The following is a 22713-nucleotide window of genomic DNA, read 5'->3' as shown; positions in this document are numbered from 1 at the left end:
TTTTAATGGATACTAATTTTAAATATATATTTTTAAAGATCTCCAGTAACCCCTGGAGTGTCTTCACGTACACGTACCACCATTTGAGAACCACTGGGTTAGGTGATGTGTCGGTGGCGTGAGCAGATGTCTTTTGCTGATTTGACAGAGATGTTGAACTGGACAACATTTGCATCATTGATTTGTTTAATGAAAATTAGCCAGCAGAAAGATCTGAGGGAGAGAGTGACCTCAATGCCGCAGGATACACGCTATTATCCTGATATATACACACACAGGTTAAACTGTCCCATGATAACTAATCTGAGTCACTCACAGTTGGCACTGAGTATGATTATCCTTGCTCTGAGTAAGAAGCAAGGACATAGACATTTTGGGAATATTACAAATTCATCCACACAAATTTACATTTGTGTGTGTTGAGAAGGTATTTAAAATTCAGGGCTAAGTTCCCATGCATAACCTATTTCCTGTTGTCATTTATTAGTTACAAAATAAATTCTGAAAAATAAGATGTTTTAACAGTCTCGATAGCAAAATGTGTAATAAAACACGTTTCATGTCAAAAACTGAATTATGCAAGTGTTTGCATTGTTATATGTTATCAGTGAGAAAGATGTACAAATATAGAGAAATCAGGAAATCCTGCCATTTGAGAACTAGCATATGTGTACATAAAACATAAAAAAATAAAACTATTTAATTGTGTGTGACTTTGACGTGTAGACCTTCAACAAAAGCAAACATTAAAAAATCTAAATAAATGAAATAGAAAAGCACCTCGTTTTCGTTTTGTGATTTCTTGCTGAGACGTGTTGACACCCAGCACGATTCTGATAAGAGGGCGTGGACGACGGCCTGACAGGTAGCTTCGCCGCTAGCTAGGTAGCTCAGCTACTCTGCTAAAAAAAAACGTCATAATTAACAGACTGCGGCGTGATTAAATATTTAATAATCTCGATAGGTGTTTCTTGGCCAGAACCCCAGTTAGCCGACTGCCTCACAGTCGTCTCCTTAGGTCGTTAAATTACTAAATCTCGAGTGAATCGCTAGCTTCGCGGCAGCTAGCTCGCGCGCCTTCACGTTCATTTGCGAGGCGATAACGGTCGACGGGTCATTTCAGCTGTTCACCTCAAACATCCGGTTAATTCAGCGCTTTATTTCAAAACAGGTTTCCTAAAAAACAAGACTTACATAGAGCAGAAAGCATGACGGATTTTGAAGTTCAGTTGGAGCTCCAGCTCCCCTCTGACGACTCTCCGTCGGGACAACGTGCGCCCGGGGTCCTGCAGGAAGACGCGGGCGGCGACAGAGAGGCAGCCCGCATGATGGAGGCTCTCCAGAACACCGGACACGGAGGTCAAACACATGCATGCTTTGAAGATATAGATGTCATTATTTTACTTATTGTAACATCAATTACTCAATTGTACCACTCGTTCACTGTTTTGTTAAAACAACACGGACCGTGCACCGCCACTTTACATTCACATGGTTATTTTCAGTTGAAAATAGGAATAGTGGAGGAGAGAGTATACGAGGCTGATGACTGTCATTCGTTTGGGTTTCAGAGGCGGAGGAGCCGCTGTCGCTCTTGTCTGCCGTTGCTCTGGCGCCACCTTGCGGTGATAGCGTGAACTGCAGCACACACTGCGAGTCCTGCAGCTGTCTGGGGGTCAGACCGAGGGAGAGGAGCCTCCTGTCCATGGAGCTGCAGCTCCAGTTCCTCCTGAGCAAAGCAGATGACTTGCACGACTGGCTCGTCAACAGGTAGGGTCCTGGCTGCTCGATGCACTGATGTGACACGTACTTCTGCTTTCACGGTCCCTTTTGTTTTGTTTTGCAGGCGGGGTCACCTCGATAGAGAGGCTCTTGCTGCTGCAGTGCCAAGCTTCCTGTACACCTGTCAGCCTTACTTTAACCACCTGGAAGCCTCGAGCGCCGTGTCAGAGCACACCCATCTGCCTTGTGACGTCTACACAAGGGTTGGTTCAGCCCAAACTTATTTACAGACATATTTGTAGCACAAGGGTGTTGAATGAGTTGACTGAAATTAATACATTCCTGGGCTGCGGTTTAAAATGTTGTTTTTTAATGTTTCCAACATTTTATGGGAATCTAACTTTTGAAGTAAAAAAACAATTTCCATCTCTTGTGAAAGGCCATCCTCAAAACCTTTAAACGCTCTTTAAGATCAGGCCTTCCTGAAGTATCGTGTGTATTTTATTCCTTGATGATTGTGTGTATTTTATGAGCCGGATTGTCTAGATGTGTTGTAGTTCCTCACACTTTAACTACTAACTGATAATATAAACATGCCTTGAAATAAATACCGTATCTGTTACTGGATAAGAAGGACATTTGTGTTCACTGAATGAAAACAGTTTAACAGCTACAAGTTGCGTGATAACCTCCATCGTGTGTGTGTGTGTGTGTGTGTGTGTGTGTGAGTGTAGCGTGTGCAGCTGTTGGAATTCTCTCAGCAGCTGTGTGACAGGTTGGAGCAACTGGTGTTGACCTACGGCAGCTATAATATCCTTTGTCTGGACGAGACCAAGTCTAACAGGTATACACACACACACACACACACACACACACAATGCTACTAACACGCAGTGGCGGCTCCTGAAAAAATTCTCGGGGGGGGCAATTTTTTTGATGATTAACCCTCCCAAAACCACAGACCTTCAGACAGCTGTCTATGTGTAGCTTCTTCACAATGCCATCAAGTCATGTGACTCCAGTCAGTGTGACGGCTGTGACTGAACTCTGTCTGTGAGCTTGTAGTTACCGGTAGTTCATAAGCAGACAGACAGTCTGAGGCCGTCTGTCAGTAATCCAGCTCCTGGTCTTTGATTTGGTGATTTTTTTCAACAAGATTTAAATAATTATAATAATAAATATGAGATCCCCATTTGTGATTCCTGCATCTGTGCTTTTTCAAATAATAGAAGAAATACAATTGCAATCACTTTCAAGTAAACCAGATTGCTCCACCAGACAAGAAAAAGCTAAATGTTGAGCTTTTGTTTTGAAGGGCAACAGCAGAAAAGCCAAACTCACGGAGGTAAGACCTGGCAAGTCGCCAAGAATCTCGGCTGTCGCGCATGCGCAGGCGCAACTTGTAAATACCATAACGTAAACATTTACATTAAGGTACAGGCATTTCAACATTTATTTATTCATGACTTAGTTTTATGTCGGTGTACTTTGACCGTGTGTAATATGTGGAGTTGTCAATAAAGGTCTTTCTGCATTTCCCTGCGCCTCACCTGTAGTCCTACGTTCCTCTTTCAGGAGCACAGCTGACAACACGGCTGTCAGAGAACCCGTTTACAGGCGTTCTTTAACATCAGGCGGAGATCTTTTCTGACGTCCATCTTCCAGTCAGGAAGAAAACGTTTCAGAAGACACCTCAGAAAATGTTCGAGAATGAGGAACAATGTGTTTCTGATTTTATTTTCATTTTATTTTGGAGAGCGACAGGGAACGTCTCCGAGGTCGACCGATCGACGTGTTGGCGACCACTGGTCTAGGAGGTCCTACTTCTATTGTTGCCGATGTGTCTTCAATGTTACGCCGACCGAAAGGAGTCTCTTTCAAAGAAAGAATTGAATCGCTGCTGTTGGCCTGAGCACCGGCCATCTCGACTGAATACGCCTCTGTCGAAGCTGTATGACGTACTGAGACGCTTTTACGTCGATTAATTATGACAAGCCCTGGAGGGGCGACTCCTCCCGGAAGCCATAGAGAATGCATTGAGAGCTCTGTTTTGTGAAAAAAATGGGTTTAACATTGGAGTCAATGGGAGAGGTCTGGGGCGATTTTCATTTCGCCCAAAGTCGCCCCAGAAGGGGCGGGGCCATTTGAAGCACGACTTTAGGCGGACTGAATGACTGTTACCTGATTGGACAATGACGTACAGAGGCAGAGCAGACGTCTAGTGGTAGAATGCGACTTTTTTCTTTTCTTTTTTTCTTCTTTTTTCTTTCCCCCCGAGGCAGTGCGTCGCCCCAATCGCCCTAATGGACAAGCCGCCCCTGCTAACACGGGTTAACTCATGGGATAGTAGCACAACAACTTCATAACAGAAGCAAAGGTCTTCATGTGGTACTTCAGACGTGCTCTTACACAGTCAGGGAAAACCCAATTATCCCATATTTAAATGGTTCATTTACTCCAGCAGCATTTAGTTTCATTTAAAAATCATACTTATTTTTCCTAATTTCTTTCATTCTCAGTCTCAATAGGTCTAACATTTCCCCATACCTTCCGTTTGCACTCCCAGTGTGTCTCACTTCTGCGTGGGTCAGAGTCGGCACGGCCCACTGAGGGTGACCGCCTTCCGCTACTGTAAGCCCACGGCGTACCTGGCCCAGGCCGACACCGGCCTCTACAAGCGCATGCGCTGGAACGTGGAGAGACTCCGTGACGAGCGGCAGACGGATGCCGAGTGTGAGGCGGGGGAGACGGACGGCGACACAGAGTAGTGAGTCTGGACAAAACCGCCACCCTCTTGCCCCTTCTACATCTCACATTTCTTGTTGCCGGGATCCCATTCAGTTACTTCCTGTGCTACGAGGACATCCCCAACGCACACGCAGACATCCCCAATGCACACGCAGACAGCCAAGGCGTCTCTCACGGCAGCGTGGTGAGGATGTGGTCCATCGGCCTGTGGGTGCAGGTGACCCCCATCACAGAGGACATCTACGAATGGTAAACATATGTACATAACTTATACGTGGTTGCTCTGTAGCTGTTGTTACTTTAAGGGAGATTTTAACGCTCAGTTTGCTCCGGGGGAGCGACAAGATAACAGATAAATGAGGCCGAAAGAAGACATTCCTCACAGGAAATAGCCGCATCTCATGTTTTAAATTTTTTTGTGTGACGCGGCCCCTAACAGGATCATGTGCGAGGTTCCTCTGGCCGACTATCACAGGCTGTTGTACCTGGGCAGCGAAGAGCCGTCGAGCTGCTGCGCTTCAGACTACCTGCAGCAGCTGCTGTTGTCACACCAGACCCCGGAGTGACGGCGCCGATGGCGCGCACGTGACTGCCGTCTCCGGGCCCGTCCCGATGGTTTGGCACGAGGAAGGGCAGTGCGTGAAGAAGAAAAAAAATCAACCGGACCGTTTGGATCGCGATCCTCAAAGCTGGTCAAGAAGCAGATATGAGTCACCGAGTTCTTGAGAGATTCTAAAGGTCGAAGATCTGGACGTCGGAGCAGAAACAGCCGAGCTGAAGTCACAGGACAGTGAAATATGTGAAGATTTCTGCCTGATGCGTTCAGGGCCTTTTTGATTTTTCCATATTTAAAAGCTGTTCTTTGTAATGCACTGTGGCCAGTGTTGGTTTCCAAAACAATGTTTTATAATTGTCGTAGTTTTATGCCGTGCACTGTGACGAGTCCGTTTGACTCCCGATGTTTGCTGCACACTATTGTCACTTTAATTTGTTCAGTGTGTGAACTTGGAGAAGATTTGAGAGATTGTATATATTTTGTTCCATTCTTTTACAACAGTTCAACATATTTAAGTATGCATTTCAAAGAAGTTCAGAAACGTAATTAAAAAAAAAAATTTATTTACATGGAGCATTGAATTACACACAATGACAGACGTCCTGTCTACCAGAGAGTTGAAATGAACATTTATCGTGACATTTTAAAAACAAGCTGCCATGATTTGGGCTCCTCCAGCAAGAGTTGCCCATTTACTTCAGGTTCATAAAGCCTTTTCAATCAGCACTCAGAGGTCTCACTTTGTTTTTCATAAATTAATATTTAAAATGTGAGATTTATCATCTTTGAGCAAAATGTCTGTTTACTCAGTTCAGTCTAGTGTTCAGTTTGACCTTGTAATCGTTCAGCTCATCAGTTCATAAAGAAGGTCATTTACTTCAGGATCAAATCTACCATTTAAAACCAACATCCTTCATTCAATAAAAATCTATATATGACTCTTAAAAGGGATTCTATGCTTCTAAATCTCTAAAGTACAAAAGTAAAGTGGAGTTTCCTTTCATTACAGTGAACAGTCTTTTGAAACAATGTACACACGCTTACAAAATCACCACACGGACACGTTTAAGAAAGCACAATTAAAAAGTCCAGCTTCATAAAAAAAACAAATGCAGAGAGCATAATGCGTCCGACCTGGGGAAGCAGACAGAGGTAAACACCCGCCTGCTGCACATGGGCTGCGATAAGAGAACGGACCGATTAGTAGGCGATGTTCCTGGAACCAAGAGAGGGGAAGGGGTCAAAGGTTAAAGCACCGGATGTAGATTCCTACTGCTTTCAATTCAGTTACTAACCAAAAACCAGCCCGCGTGCCACTGGGCCCTCCATTTAGATTTACAGTCCGGTCGGAAATCTACTGACTCCCAGAAATGTCCTCTTTAAACCCGTGAGGTCACAGCGAGGCGACTGCCTTTAAAAAAACGCTGACTGACGAAACGCACAGAACCCAGACAGCACCCCGACTTCACCGTTTACAACACGCAGTTTATACCAGAATGAACCCAACCTCAAGTCACACAATAAAAGGGAACCCTGACCTTCGGCGGCGAAGCAGTTGAACCCCATCGAGTTGGTCTTCGAATGTAAAGTCTGTGGAGACTACTGCAGTGTAGGAGGCCCCGTTTGATAATCGCCTGTCATCCCCAACAGATCTATCATGTGAGCATGCGACTCGAAGGGGGACTGCACACATGGCTCCAGAGCAGTGGCCAGAGGGGGGGGGGGGGGCGCTGGAACGACACGGCTGTGGCCTCAGTAGTTTGCAAATACGTCATCGCCGATAAACATTTAGATTGGTACGAATGTACCAGACTGAACCGGACCAAGTGCAATCTCAGAATCTTTCCTGACTTTTCAGTAGCGTGACATCTCCAGTGCATTCTCATTTTAAAATAACGTGATAAGGAGCTTCCATTTAAAAAAAAAAAGGGTTACAGGTGAGGAATATAAAGACGTAAAAACAACCAAAACTCAGTTTACGTTCGAGTGATAGAGGCCATTCGGCCCCATCGTGTGTGTGTGTGTGTGCACAGATCAGGCGCAGATCCAACCCATTAGCCAGTAGCAGTGTGCATCACAGGATACGGTCAATATTCATATGGTTACAGGTGCAAGTTTAAAGGATTGAACTATAACTTTGTAGTTTGTGTGCCTGACGCCGTGTGAGAGGGGAACAGCTTCAGTGCTTTGTCACGTTTGCGTTGCCTTGTGTGTTTGTGGCAGAGCTAAGAATGTAAGTTATTCACCAGCACCGGGACTTTCTTTCCCCGGGTACAGACTCACGGGCAGCGCTGCAGGTGCTGGACTGACCCGACTTACCTGGAATGCAACCATGATCCAATCTTTGGCTTTTCCATGTCCCAAAACAAACCCATCCACTCTGTCGGTCGTGGTAGCTACACCCGAGGGCCTTGATTCAGGGCAAGAAGTGTCGTTTACCTTTTTTTGCTTCCATAAACAGCACGGGACCAACAGCCACCGATTGGACTGCAGCATCAAGCAGTCCCACCCGTGTTGTGTGCGCTCGTTTGTTTAAACAGGACAGTTGTGTAAATCCCTGCGTCAAGTCAATCTAGAACAGTGGTTCCTCACCCTTTCGACCCCTTACAGCGACGCCCCGTTTGTAACGCGCTGCACCGTCTGCAGGGTGTCACCACATCTCAGGTTGCTGCATTTGAATGATCAAATATATTCAGTAGTTTAAAAGAATACAGCAGTTAATACTAGTTTATGAGTCTAGCTCCAGGGCTGGGCAGATCATAAATATAATGTATTGTCCATCTTTTTGATCCCATCATGGATTTTACTCACTTTCTCTCAGGCTCTCTAAAATGGACGTTTAAAACAACCCGTTACCATTCAGTACACGTGATCTAGTAATCTTCAAGATAGAATCTCTTTTAGTTATTGCAATTGATCAGTTTTCCTCAGATGGCCCAGCCCTTCAAGCTCTGTGCAGTCGTCCTCCTACAGTAAATGTGTATCTGCTCAGAGGACAGTGTGTGTCGGCTGTTGTGTAACTTCCTGTGCTTGTGTCAACAGACGGCCCTCGTGTGTCTTCCCTGTGTGAGCGTCGCTAATGTTTCACCCCTCAGTGGTGCGTCTCCAGCTCCACCACGGTCCACTCTCCTTGAGGGGCGCTCCCGGTGGCCTCTGGGGAGAAGCTGCTGACGGAGGTGACGGTGGCAGACGGCGGCAGCAGGCTGGGCCACAGGCTGCTCTCCAGGGGGCTCAGCGTGCCGCCGGCGCCCCCCGGCAGCAGCAGCAGCGACGAGCAGCCGTCCCGGTTCAGCAGCAGGGTTTGCTTGATGAGCTGCTGGACGATGTCCACCTTCTTCCCCCAGTCCAGGTCCAGCGGTGGCTCTGGAGACTCGGGGGAGGAGCTGTCTCCATCCTGGGACGGGTTGCTGGAGGTCTGGGGGGAGTCGGGGAGACGAGGAGGGGGGCTTTCGGATGGCGACGAGTCTCCATGTTTGTGTTTACCCGATGCCGCTCCTTCACAGTCGCCCGTCTCTTTTCTGGGCTCCTTCTTCCCTTTGGTGGGGTCGAGCTCCTTTATTCCCTCCTCTGCCTCCTCTTCGTCACTCGTCTCCAGCGCTTCGTAGATGGTGCAGAGGCCGGAGGAGGGGGACAGCAGCACCGCCGGCCCTTTATTAGACTGCTGCAGCTCCTGTTGCCACTGCATGATCTGCTGCCGCTCCTTCAGCTCCTGCTGTTGCAGCTCCAGGTCTCTCCTCTGCTTACGCTCCTCTTTCCCCAATCTCTCCTCTTCCTTCTTCGTCGTAGAGGCCGCCTGCTCCCGAGTCTTCCTTTCCAGCTTCTCCTCATTCCTCTTTATCTCCTCCTCGGCTTCCTCCTTTTTCCTCCGCTGCTCCTCCTCCTCCCTCCTCTTCCTCTCCTGCTCGGCCTCCTCCAGCGGCCTGCTCTGTTGATCCCTGCGTTGCTGCATCTCCAGCAGCTGCCTCTGGTGCTGCTCCAGCCGGCGCAGCTGGGGGCTCAGCGCCTGCTGGCCGAGGCTCCTGGGTGGGAGGTCAGCGCAGGTCAGCCTGGGCGGGTTGGCGGCGGCGAGGGGCTTGAGGATGTCGCAGTAGGTTCTGGGGTGAGCCGAGTGATCGCGGCGGTGCGGCAGCGCAGTGAGGCCTGTGTGAGGAAAGCGGGGAAGGAAGATTACAGGAGCGTGAGGTTATAAGAATCGATCACAGGCAGCAGGACAGTGACAGCAGTGCAGTGAGTACAAGCAGGAGGGTGTAGAGGAGAAGGGGGGGGGCATCAGAGGGGACAAGCTGAAGGAGTAGGGGAAGCATTGTGGAGCCCAGCCCAAAAAACTGATGGCTGTTATTCGTGGGGTTGGTTTTGTACTTTGAACAAGTGACACAGTGGGACATTGTTGGACCGTTGTGCAGCAGTGACCGATACGGCCTGCTCAATATTCAGAGGGGTTCAAGCAGTGTTTGTGTCAAAATGTTAAACACACCAGTAGTGACCTTCGGTTTGGAGACAGTGGATGGGGGCAAGGGTGGAGAAATTTGTGCAGAGAGCTTATTGTGATCGTTTTCCCTTTTTTTACATTCATTAAAAACACCCGGAAAAGAAAGATGTGTGTGCAAAAACAGCAGCCAACTTCCTGTATATGCAATTGCTATCAGACAAACAACCACAGAAAAAGCTTAAACCGTCGCCAACCGTGAATGGAGTTTATAGTTAGTCAACCAGTGATTCATGCAAAAGCTCTTCATGCATTTATAGACATTCAGCATGACAAGAAAAAAAACCACCAAAAAAAAAAAGCGAATAGCTTGGCTTTAGAGGAAATCCTGTTCATCCACCCAGGTACATAAAGTCCTAGAGCCAAGCTATTTGGCTGACCCTCAACAGACCAATGCAAAGTAATGGAAGTCAAAGTGTGTGTGCAACAGTGACATGCATAAGCATAAGTTAACATTAATACAGTGCAGCAAGAACGCTAAAAAAAACACCAGCAACACACCCAGAGTGGAATTAATGTCTCAGCAGAAGGAGCAGGGTCGACGTCGAGACGTCAAACGTTTTGCTGACCGAGAGGCTGAACTTCATCCGCGGCTGAGGGCTGGTGGCGCCGATGGTCGACTCGCGGCAGATCCTCTCCAGTTAATGGACTTTTCCCAGACGCCACAAGTCCTTGTGGAAGGTGTGAGTTCCACTGAACACAATACATGTACGAGTGTCTGCCAGGAGTGAAGCCGCGACTGGCCGAGTTTATGGGATGTTTAGAGCCACATGGAAGTGGAGGTGTGCAAGATCTTGAAATGAATGCCGGTGTTGGGATCCACATGCCATAATGATGCCCCTCCCAGAAACCCACTTCAATGAAAGTGTACGGTGAGAGTACATCATGGTAGAAATCTAATCTTTATTTAAAGTTTTAAAAGGGTCATAAATCCAAAAGATAAACATAATAAAATAAAAAAGCTGGGGGGGGGTTACAGGTTAAAGTGCAAGAAGAGAAGTGATGGGGGATAAGGAAGAGTGCCTGTATCGTAAGGTAGAGGAGCGAAATCAATCAGGAATATACGATCAAAACACATCTTCAGTTCTCAGTTCAGTAAAAAAAAAAAAAAACACATGAGGATAAATACACATGAAAAACATGTTAAACAGTCATTTCCGCCTTTTTGTTATGCTTAATTTTCTTGTTTCCCCCCCATTTAGTTTTAGGTAAGAGCTGTAAACAGACAAAGTCAAATCCATGCCAGTTCAGGACGACCACATGATTGTGTTTAGTCAAGCGAACACCAAAACCCAGGCACGCTCACACATTTGGAGTAAATAGTAGCTATTGCACATACAGGAATTTAAGCCATATACTCATTGTGGCAAAGTTACATCAGAGGGAAGTGCCACTGCTGTCTTCTTTATTTCTTCCCTTTCTTTGCTCTGTGTTTTATTTGTTTAATACTTTGATTACGTCCACCCCCAGAGATTTCAGGGCGAACACTGGCGACAACAGTGAGATATTGTGGGGAGGCTGGAAGGAGTTAAGGGGCATTGCTCGGGCTGTTAGGGAGATGATGAGTAGCTATACGTTACCTGAAAAAGAGTTCTCAGTCTTTTCACAGATAGCAGAATAGTAGGGAGGCTGGATGTCATCGGGGGTCTCCTCTGGTTGCTGCAAAGTGCTCCGAGCTGACGAAGGGTCCAGGGCTTCCTCGGGCCCCGGCGCTTCCTCCCCGACACAATCGGCGGACTCCGCCTCCTGCTTCCCACAGTCGATGTACTGCTGCTCCGCGAGACACGGCTGCGGGATCGGTTGGGCCTCCTTGGCCTCCTCAGACAGCTCTTCCAGGGAGAAGATGCCCGGGCTCTTGGCGCAGCTCTCCCCTGTGGACTGAGCGTTGGAGTTTGAGGCCGTGGTCATGGCGTCAAAGCCGTAAGACGCCAACGACGTCGCCGAAGGCGGGGTGGTGTCTTCGCCTGCGCCGCCCTCTGGCTCTTCCGTGGTGGCCTCCTCTTCCACAATGGACAGGCAGCGCTGGGCTGGAGGCTGGCCGTCAAAGACGATGTGCCGGACCGCCGGACCCTCCAGGGAGTCGTCCAACAGAGCCTCTTCCTCCGTGTCGCTGGCCTCGTCTTCTGTTACCGAGGTCGACGACGGGTTGGAGGTGTTGGCATTCGCAGGGCCTCCCAGGACTTCATCAGCGGGCAGTGTCTCGGCCTCGCCCTCCTCCTCTGCTTCCCACTCCAGGTCAGGCTGTATGGAGAGAGGCGCGGCTCGCACATCTTGAGGCAACATCTTCTCGTCTCGATTGTAGTCACAGAGTTCCTCGGGTGTGCTGGTCTCAATGCTCAGGGTGCTCGACAGAGACATTCCTGGGGCAGAGAGAAGAGCCGGGGCCAAAGACTGCATCAGGGCGGCGCAAGACTTATCTAAGTACATCTGGGCCTCTACATTTTGGGGCTCCTCTTTGACGGGGGAACAATGGGGAACATCTCGGTTTTCAGGAATGAGTTCTAGCCAAGCTTGGGCTCGGGACTGAGTCGGGGTCTGAGAGTCTGCTTGCCAGGGGTCCGCCAACGGGCTTGCTGCAGACGCTCCTGCCACCTGTGTGGGCTGGGAGGCGTGCTCAAGACCCGGCTGTGGCTGAAGAGGGTCTGCCCAGGGATCGTCAACGGGGTTTGCTTGGTCCAACTGAGCAGCCAGCACAGAGGGCAGCAGAGGTGGGGGCGGGGCCTCGACCACTCTGTTTAAGTTGTCCAGTCTTTCATCCTCAGCAAAGTCATCCTCATCTGCATTCCCATAGCTTTCCAGCCCACTCTCCGTCACCCCCTCACTGGCCATCTCCACATCATCATCATCCTCCTCCTCCTCTTCTTCTTCTTCCTCATCCTCTACATCATTGTCATGCCTCTGAGGTTCGTCTGCCCGCTCCGAGCCCACATCCATGTCACACACCCGATCGTCATCATCATCGAAGTCTTCGTCAAAGTCATTCACCGGTATGTCAGGAACCTTCTCAAAGTCCGGTGAACCCGCCGAGGCTCCCTCCATGTCGATGGCTCCTTTGAGGCTGCCGTCTCCCAGGTCGTCCATGCTCTCCGTGCCCTCCAGGACGCCGGGGGCGCTCAGTTCAGACGCGCCGTGCTGGCTGACGCTCACCTCCTCCGAGTCCAGCTCGGAGACCAAAGCGCCACCCGCCCGCCAAGCGGCCCCTCCTACTGGTCCGGCGGACCCGGGACGAGACTCCTCCGTGGGCTGTGTGGTTCCACTCATTTCAGAGACCGAAACCAGCTGGCTTCCTTCCCGCTCCTCTTCATCCTCCTCTTCATTTAGATTGGAGGGAGGAATTCGCATCAGAGGGATGGCATTCGCTGCTGCTGGGAGGGTCTTCGATGTGGAGGGGCTTTGGTTTGTTGACGGGTAAACGGCCTCCTCGAATAGATCTGGAGAACAGGCCACTGGTGGTAGTGCAGGCTCAGCGGGGGCAGGGGGTTGCTCCTGTGTCGTTAGCGAGTGAGCAATGCTCACTTGCTGCTCCTGGGGTGGAAATGTTTGTTGTACGGCCGCCCCAACAGGACTCTGAGGAACAGGGGGAGCGGCAGTCTCCCGAGGTACCACCTCTGGCGTGGCATCCTGGGCCAAGACCTGTGGACTGTCGTCCTCTGGCGCGGGGGCAGCGATGGATGACGCCGTCGCCTCTGCTTGTGTTGCTGCAGCAGCCACTGCTGCACCTCTCTGTGGTTCCACAGCAGCTGTGGTAGGAACTGAAACCCCCGTCTTGTTTGTAGCAGTGAAAGGTGGGACAGCCAGACTGGGTTTGGGTCCACGTTTTGCCTGAGGAGTCTTGCCGTTTGCGGGTTTGTTGACTGGAGAGGCAGGTGGGGTTCGGCCAAGGGGCTCCTTGTTGAGGGCTTTGGACCAAACAGTCCCGACAGGTTTCTTTGAGGGAGTAGATCTTGCAGGTTGCAAAGTTTTGGCCTGTGGTGTTTTAGGGGCTGCTGCCTTCTCAGCCATGGACCCTTTGGAGGCGGCGTTGAGCTTCACGGTGGCTATGGGTTTAGATGCTTCAGGTTTTTTGGTAGCAGCAGATGTTGGCGCTGCGGTAGGTTTCTTCGCCACTGCAGAAGGTGGTCGCTTGACATCTGCTGCAAACAGAAAAACAAGAAACATCAGCTCACCCAATCTGATTCATGTTTGTATTTCATTGCTGACAAAATAAACAACTTTTTGCTAGTTTATAGTGAACATTTGTTTTTGTTACCCAAATGTAAATGAAAGTGTCTCCTGGTCAGGACAAGCTGTAATGAACGCCTCACCTTTCTTTGCAGCCACAGGATGAGGCAGTGCCGCTGCGCTCCTGCCTGTAGAGGGTGCCGTGGTGACTCGAGAGGCAGCAGTTTTGGCTGTTGCTGTGGTGGAGGGCTTGACCCTGGATGTGGTGGGCCTGAATGTGTCGAACGCAGGTCGAGATGTCGAGGGACCTGTAGCAGGCCTGGATGAAGACAAACAGTCACTTGTCCAGTTGGCACACAAACGCTTCGGAAAAAAACATTTTGGAACCCATTCACTTTGTTAGCAAAGATCCAAACATGAAAACCGATGCTCTGCCTCGACAAGCATTAATAAGTGACCTATCCTAATGTAAAACACTAAAGCAGTTTCAGCAATAGTAGCCCATTAAACACCAGAACGATCCATCTATTGCCACCCACTTATGCCTCCTTCACTCTCCAATCACTTCCAAGGAGGCGAGGACACAGTGTAATGAGAAGGAGGATGACGGGGGGGAATAGAACGATTGAAAGGGAATGGAAAACTTGAATTGGCAAAGAATTAAGTGAGGCAAACAGTGATGTGGGGGTGGGGGATGAGTTGTTGGAGCCGAGGGTACGGAGTTTAAAAGAGCAGAATTCAAAGAAAACCACAGAGTAAAAAGAAAAAGGAATTAAGGTGGGCAAAGAATAGGAAGGAAATGCAGGACAGTGTAAGGATAGTTATAAGAGAGGAAAGGGAGCGAACAGTGAAGAACACATACAGTAAGAGGGGAGGAGGGAAGATAACCGTCTTATCAATCTCGTTTTAAGCTCCTGGTCTACTACTCAGTCTGAGTAAATTTGAACGAACACAAGAACTCCTTCAATCACTACAACTGCAACTACAAGCCAGACGTCCTTCACCCACCTCCTCCCTCCTTCCATCAGGCTCCTCCCCTAGACCAGCAAAAAGGATTCAAAGTGAGCTGTGCAGCCCCGTCTCACTGTAGACTCCAGCCTTCAACACTCACAGTAAACTTGACATTATGTTAGTTCACTTTTCAAATATGAACCCACCTAAAAGATGTTGTACACATTTGATTAAGACCCAAATCCAACTCAGTATTTTATTCTAAGATTACAAATTCAGACTGGTCACCAGGCTAATTGAGGCCTGGGCAATAATTAAATATGATAATTTAGTCTTTCAATAGAATTATACCGTGATGAATTCGTATATTGCAATACATCATTTTGACGTCTAAATTGCGAGTTCTTCTCATGGGAATACCAGTGTAGTTAAATCAAACTATTGTCTGATTCCTCTGTATTTTTGTGCATGCACGTAAACAGTCTGTAAGTAACTGGAAATAGACGTTTCACTATAATTTCACAAAAAAAGAACTTTTTAAATGGAGAACAACATTTTTTTGGTAAAGCATTACATTAAAACTGGATTATATAACAAAATATGTGTTCCCTTGCCATCATTATATAGGAACTATTAATTTACTGAATTACAAAAAAATCATACTCATCTAGATATGAAATGACCAATATCAGAATGGAAGATTTTGGCCATATATTTTGCATTGGCTGTATGCCGCCTCTTTCCTTCTCCCCAATGGAAGTTGCCGACTTAAATCTGGTTGTTAAACTCAAACTCATGGGCTCAGTTGATTGGCACAGTGGAAAAGAAAAATTCTTAGAAAACCACAATGGAAAATATTTAACCATGAACCCCTCCAAGCTCTTAGCGTTATGCAACTAAATGCCCTGAAGCCGAAACGTGATACTTTTGTTGCGGCTCATCAGTTTCGGGTCTGGAACCAGAACTGTGGAAAAAACTCCAATCTCATGCCAGCAGTACTCGGTTGAGTTGGTTTGTAACAGTTATGAAAAATATAAAAATCTATATTTTCCTGATGAAGTGTTTGGATATCTGGACACAGTTATTTTCTTTACTATAAGAGAATAAAGTGCGATTGCTCCAGCAGTCTTTTACTTGCTCCACCATTTGTACATATGAAAAACTTGGAAACATGCAAATGACCCTGTGGACCAAACTGAATGGGGTGTAAAGGGCAATGGAGGCTAAACTTTTAAATAGCCATTTTATTTGCAGTATTAATAATGTGAGTTTAAAGAAGATTGCAAAGACAGTATTACTACTATATTATTCAGTACTGTTATTAGTTTTTGAGACTTTCACTGAGGGTCAGTCCAGTTTTCTCTGAGGATCCACTGGAGCCAGCAGTTCAAAGTATTCTCATGACAGTGCAAAATTCATTAAGATGCAAATTTAATATGAGCAGTGATTCGGCTCTGTGCAGCACGTCTGTGCACCAGACCAGAAAGAAAAACAGATATCGGCATAAAATCAAAAAAAAAAAAGACCGTTGCTTAACGCTGTGCTGAACTGCAGCTGCTGCACCTCAACTGGGCCAAACATGTATATACAAACAAACATTTAATTAAAAATTAAAATGCTCAAAATTAAAAAAAAAAAAAAAAAAACATTATGATTGATGCAAAAAAAAAAGAATTGAAAAAAGAAAAAAGTGAAAATGAAAAACATGAGTAAAATAAAAAAAAAAGCGTGTGGTGAGGAAATAAGACCTTGAATATATTCAATTTGGATTCATGAATGAGGAGGCTAAAGATCAATATTTATTACAGTGGTATATCTAAAAACTTTTTGTATTGGTCAAAGTAGTGAGAGTGTTAACGCGCCACGTAGAGAGACAGAAATGACATGCAGACGATCAATAACAGACGGCTGTTTCGTTTAATAAATCAACAAAGAAGCTCATTCTGGGCATGCGTTAAAAAAAAAAAACTATTATTTTTCACAGCACTAGTTATAACTCATGAAAGGGTTTGATCCAGAGGGACGGCCCAGAGAGGAGACATGACCCAGTGAAGCCTGCATAGTCCCTGTGTGTGGTGGTTCTGTTGTTGGTGTATTAGTATGGATTACATTTCCTGACAGCAGACGGTTGAAATCAATATAAATAACAGTCCAGAGGGAAAATGAGAGGCACTACGCGGCCATCTACAGGAGGTCAACGACCAAACACAAGGTCCTCTTAAGGACAAAGGTCAGCAAAGGGTCAAGGCGCTGATGCACTTTATGGACCGTCTTTGTTTCACAGACAATACACTCAAATGTTTAGGACAGATGCAACAACCCGCCCGTGGTATTAACATGCTGAGAAGATTTGGCTAAAAATCAAAGGGCAAACAAGAGCCGGGAATTTTATTGAAGCCACACCTACGCCATCCATCACAAGTCTCTTCGCTCTCGTTTCCTCTCAAAACACCGCTGGGAGGCGGGACTCTCGGCATACCCGCTCCTGTAGATTTAATGCATCTGCTTTAATCAAACCAAAGAGAAAGGAGAGGACATAGCCAGGAAGAAACTTTATCCCGGCGGCAGTAAGCTCATCCTTCAAATAAAATGCAGTCAAATTACACATTTTTCTCTCATCGCTTCAAGGGCCCCCTTCCAACACAACAAATGGAAATGGAGAACCCTAACAATACCTTGTTTGGCTTGCAAGCCGTCCAAAACCAGCTGCTTTACCCCTTCCAGGAAGAGCACACATTCCTAGGGTTTGTGTGGGCCTACAGTCATCTCCTTGACAATACGGAGTGCAGACTCGGTGAAAAGTCGACATGAAGTCTTGCAGCCAAGCAATAGCATGGCAGGCAGTCTTGGCTCTTATGAGGCTGTCTCTGTGATGGAAACCATGAGCCTTTTCTGTGAGGACAGTAATCCCCCTCCCTACCCGAGTCATGGAGAAATGACACCTCTAGATCCAATGGGAGACGTAAACGGGAGATGACGAGAAGAGAAACGGGCAAAACGACGGGACAAAAGTCGAGCAAATTTTATGTCTTTGTCCCATTCTGCCAAGTTCTCAAAAGCAGTCCATGTAGTTTGAGAATTAATGAGGGAGCATCCCGTTCGCAAGAACCACAAAATACTACATCAACAAGCAATTCTGTACATTGCCAATGGGCGTCCCCTTAAAAATAAATAATTTCTCAACATAGTAACTATCCTTGTGAGACATACCCACACTCTGAATTTTACAGCTCGATTGAAGTTGGACTGTAAGGAGGGCTTGAAGAAAGACTGGCCCAATGCCCGGCACTGGACACGCAGACGTCAAAAAGAAAACAAAGTGGGGATGAGAATGAGGGGGAAGCGTGAAAGAAGGAGTTGGGGTGGACAAAGACTGATTGCTCAGTCAGTGCAAGGACTCCATAACCCATCGCTGGAGGAGAGGAGATCAAAGCAGGTGCCAGATGTGAACAACATTTGGTTTCTAGGGAAAGGGACATTGGGATTTTACTCTTAATCTATGATATATTTGTTCAAGAATCTGCACAATGCATAAACATGGATGCATTTTTTTGTCACACACAGCTGGAACAGTCCTGCCACATTACTGCGTACAATAAGAGTGCTCAGCACTGAAAAGTAGGGGGAAGAAGCTAAACAGCCACTGTGTTGGAGCAAATTAACCTCATTAGGTAGTTGGCCAAACCCTTGAACACCATTTAATACTATTCCACGCATTGCTACAGATTATTGGTGCCATTGTTCACAGTGTCGACCAATGCAAGTCACCGCTTGAGCTGAGAGGCGGTTTGTTGTACAGTCCGACTGCCAGAGAGCCAGCGTGAACACAAAGGCTGACAGGAGAGGACACAAATACCGCTGCGGTTTGTTGCTGCACTAAAGGAATCCACACGCCAACACCGACTTTGACATCATGTGCAGGTGGCACGACGCGCAACACGCGTCGTCCATCGCAAGGAAAGACACCGGCTGTTGTCCACTGCGTCTCAAGCAGAGAGCCAGTGCCTGATGTCACGCTCCGGGGAACCAGCCAGGAAGCAGTCGCAGAGGGATGACGCGCCTCTGTAATCAGACTCAACACTTGAAATGTCTCATCTGATCAATTCAGAGGAGGAGGACTCCTCCATGTCCACAGACTTCAACACACAAACTGGATGAAACATGAATAGCAACCACTCCCTGCTTGACCAATCATCAGCTCAAAGTGGGCATGGATTCCAGGGAAGTAAATAAGAATTTGTTTTTAACATCAAGCAGCAAAAAGGAACTGGCGTAAGCCTGTACAGGCCCGGTGTGGAGGACCTGCTCGAGCCCTGTAGCTCCGCCCCCGTTGCTGCACGGAGCGCCGTTTGCTTTTAAAAACGATGTAAGATTGAACACAAAAATGTTGACCCGTTTGCTTTAGCCTGAGAATCACTCAGTAAAATAGGACATTGGGACCAAAGAGCCAAAAGAGAACCACTACACATAAATGGCCAGTTATTTAATTTCTTATAGCACCGGCAGAATGCAATGACTCGACTGTTTCAGAAATGTGAATAACGCAGAACATTGTTCCTTTATGTAATAAAAGATCATCAAGAGGGGAGACAAGCGAAGAGATAATCGGATCAGGCCACTCCGCACAGAACACTACATCCTGTAGAAAAACGCTGGAGTGGTGGATTATAGATCTGACGCTCTATAATAGAATACTTTCTTTAAACAAATGCGATTGCATGAATAAAGTTCAAAACTTTAAATCACATTATTTTACAAACATTTGACAAAACCATCAGCTGCTAATTATGTTTGGCCACATATTAGAAAAGCCTGTATTTCATCTGGGTACCATATATTTCTCTAAACAAAAGAAGCCTCTAAAACAAAAGCTTCCAATTTGAAGTGGAAGTACACGACAGGGCTAACTATGAAATTCTGCGACAGCCAAACTGATCATTTGATCGTCATTTACTCCACTACGACATCCCTCTCTACCCAAACCACCAGCTCAGTATGAGAGGGATTATGATCCGAGTCAATAGCTCTCTGCCCTGGGGACCTGGTGCTGGTTTCTGCCTGGGGGTCCGTTTGGGACAAAGCAGTAGTTCTTCAGTATCGCTGCCTCCGTTAAGGCGCCTCTGTCTCAGGTTATTTCTGCTAACATGACTCACTCTTAAAAGCGAAATCCGACTCAATAACGGCCCAAAGACCACAATGGACATCCTTCTCCACTGCTCCCTTTCAGGCCATCAAGATAAACAAAGGCACCCCTCGTCCAGTTGGTAAAGGGGATTACCAAGTTCAGAACTGGCAGGGGGGGGGGCTGGGGTAGAGTAGAGGGGATTGTCAATACGTAAAGAAAGTGTTTTCCCCCCCCAACATCAGATAAAATGTATGTGTTCGAACGCACTATGAACACTGCACCATTGGCTTTGTATATCACTTCAGCCCCACTGCCTTTGCTAGCGATAAACATGCATACCTGGTGGTCTTTGAAGGACCGGCAACACCAGCTTTTGTTGTGGTCGAAGTGCCGGGTTTTGGGGCAGGGTACGTTGCCGCTCTGCTGGCAGTAGCTACAAATTATTTTTAAAAAGAACATGAAAATAAGACTATATTGACATCAAACAAGAAATATATGTGCTGTTTAACCACGGGTTGTCAGAGAAAAGTCTTACAGCACCAATATGCAACTATTATTCATCTCAATTCAGACTTACTTGTGGTTTTGGGTCGAGCTACATTAACAGTCTGAGCTACTGGTCTCTTCTTAGGAATGCCATTCACGGTTGTTGGTTTGCTGCCATTTGTTGCTGTGACAGCAGCTGCAGAGGTAGTCCTGGTCGGCCCAACAGGCTTCTTGTCAGGCACTCTAGATTGGTTCTTAACTGTGGAGGAAACGGCTGCGCCACCCACTGGTCTTTTGGATACGGCCCCCGCAGCTGAGGCTTTTGCTGTAGTTGCCATTTTCTTGACTGCGTCAGTTTGGTTCGAGGATTTCACGCCATTCGCCGCGCGGTGCGAGGCGGTACCTGGCCGTGATCCGGTGGCCCCTGCAGATGTGGCCGCAGGGTGCATTTTAGTTGCGATAGCTTTCGGTTTGACTTTGGGATCTGATGCCACTGGCTTGCCATTGGCCTTCGGCGCAGCCCTGGGCGCTGCGTCATTTGCAGCTTCCTCAGGTTGCGATGGGGCTTGCTCCGTGACGTTGTCCTGCGACGAGGAGGGCTCCGCTACAGCTGCAGCTTCGGTGGGCTCATTGGTTTCCATGATATCCCCATCCGGTTTCATTCCCTGGTCCTATAAAAAAAAAAAAAAAAAAGTGTAGACGCCGACGTTGCTGCTTGCTTACACGGTGCAGGGGCTCACACTCTGCTTGGTTGCCCAGTTCCTCGTCTCACTTTGATGTCCTGAAGAAGAAGAACATATATTTATTACACCATGTTGCACTACTCAAAGTCAAAGCATTTACATGTCACTGTCAGCCAAAGGAAATGCCATTTATGGCAAGGGGCCTTCGAGAAAGGAATTTGGGGGAGCTTGAAAAACAGGAAGTGAGCAGTGAGCGATGCCAACAAATCTGTTTTATAAACCACGGTGACTAGTCCACCTATCTAACAGAACCACCATGGTAATAATGCATCATAATGTATGCAATACCATAATAAACTTGGCAATCACTATTAAAATTGGACACTAAAAATGGTCCATGAGTCTGAAATACATAAAACAGATTTCTTTTCTCCAAAATGGCTTCAAGCATCTTGAAATTGAAAAAACAACGCTGTGGTTGGGAGTGCAGAAAACCAAGCGAGGCTTCACTCTCCTGACACGACAGAGTAGAAGGAGGAGTCAAACTAGGACCAAATGTTGCACTAGTCAGCAATTATCTTCCTGTTGAGTAAATCCAGATGGTCGTCGCATCATCCTGCGAGCGCTGAACAGATGTTTGTGTTCTGTGAGATCCCTAATTGACAGCACTAGTGCACCACTTGGAATTAATGAAGAGGAGGAGAAGAAGCTGTGGCGAGTTCGGAGGAAACGAAGGGGCGAGACGTTAATGAGTTCAGGACCTATGAAACACTCGCACACATCGGTCAAGTTATCTCTGGCTCTCGGTGGACTGAGCTCATCCCCTTCAGCCACTCGCGACCCATCCTGCAGCTTCTCCCCACCCCCTCCCGATTACACCCCTCTCCCCCGGCCCCCATTAGCCACTTGTTCCTCCCCTCCTCCCACTGCTTATATATCCACTTCCAGTAAATTGCCACACATATGGTCTCGCCAGTAGTAGCTCTGTGTGACTGAGGAAACTAGCTGTGAAAGTGGTGGATTGAATAAAAACAGACAGAGGGATATACAACAACAAAAAAGGAGAGCAAAGACATACTAGAATTTGACTAAGTCATGGAACAAAACAGAAGCTTGCATTAAAAAAAAAATTAAAGGACATGAGAATGGCTTATCATGAGTCATGATACAAAGGAACAAACCACAGCAGCAATTCAGAAAGAGAGCCGACTCTTCCCTCAGTGCAAACTAATAACATCACAGCCAGACGATTTATGGTACAGATATCAAGCCAAGCAAGTGAAAAAACGTCTTGGAAAAAGGACACGTTCCAATGAGCAAAGTTTTCCACGGACATGATACTGAGTGCATTTATACAACCTCAGGGCTTAGATTTGCCTTCGAGTGGCTAACACGTCCGTATTCATCTCCAACTGACACATTTCCAACAGACCTTTTCAGTCTTTTAAATAAACAGCAGCTCTTAATGTTGTCCAAAGGTCGGGAAACATTTGCTTCCTTGCCAGTTACACATTAACATCAGAGGTAACACAATACTGTGGGCCCGTTCTCACAGATCCACAAATGGAAAGGCTTTTGCACTCGTGCCCAGGAGGTAAAACGGTCCCTGTGAATTATCTATGTCCTCTGGCTCAGCAACGCAAAAACAATGAAGCAGTTGTTCAAAAGAAGAATGCGTAAATGGACCTTTTGTTGTCAATTTGGAAATAACTTGTTTGGCCGGTTTAGTGCCGATAACCACTGAACACACCTGCCCCCATTCACCCGACACAAACACTCAACTGCACAGACCGCG

General features: G+C 47.1%; 2 protein-coding genes across 4 annotated transcripts in view; one reads left to right on the top strand and one right to left on the bottom strand.

Annotated features, from left to right (window-relative positions):
- Nucleotides 1-1201: 1201 nt before the first annotated feature.
- Nucleotides 1202-7566, top strand: c24h19orf67 (chromosome 24 C19orf67 homolog). Its single transcript, XM_056408347.1, has 7 exons — nt 1202-1359; nt 1572-1770; nt 1847-1985; nt 2457-2566; nt 4289-4489; nt 4564-4719; nt 4910-7566. The coding sequence occupies exons 1-7, from the start codon at nt 1209-1211 to the stop codon at nt 5034-5036; spliced, it is 1083 nt and encodes a 360-aa protein (XP_056264322.1). The 5' UTR covers nt 1202-1208; the 3' UTR covers nt 5037-7566.
- The window catches only part of prr36a (proline rich 36a), a 30037-nt gene continuing 13283 nt past the window's right edge, over nt 5960-22713 (bottom strand). For 2 of the 3 annotated variants that reach the window (XM_056408340.1, XM_056408341.1), the window contains exons 2-6: nt 20327-21016; nt 20089-20182; nt 13817-13992; nt 11093-13645; nt 5960-9166 (exon numbers count right to left, since the gene is read on the bottom strand). In XM_056408340.1, coding sequence (XP_056264315.1) covers nt 8118-9166; nt 11093-13645; nt 13817-13992; nt 20089-20182; nt 20327-20897 — 4443 coding nt within the window. In that variant the 5' untranslated portion in view covers nt 20898-21016 and the 3' untranslated portion in view covers nt 5960-8117. The remainder of the gene's footprint in view (nt 9167-11092; nt 13646-13816; nt 13993-20088; nt 20183-20326; nt 21017-22713) is intronic. The other variant, XM_056408342.1, reaches the window with a different exon arrangement.

Source organism: Pseudoliparis swirei, chromosome 24, assembly GCF_029220125.1.
Source record: "Pseudoliparis swirei isolate HS2019 ecotype Mariana Trench chromosome 24, NWPU_hadal_v1, whole genome shotgun sequence".
Lineage (NCBI taxonomy): Eukaryota > Metazoa > Chordata > Actinopteri > Perciformes > Liparidae > Pseudoliparis > Pseudoliparis swirei.
This window is presented reverse-complemented; position numbering and strand designations above follow the sequence as displayed.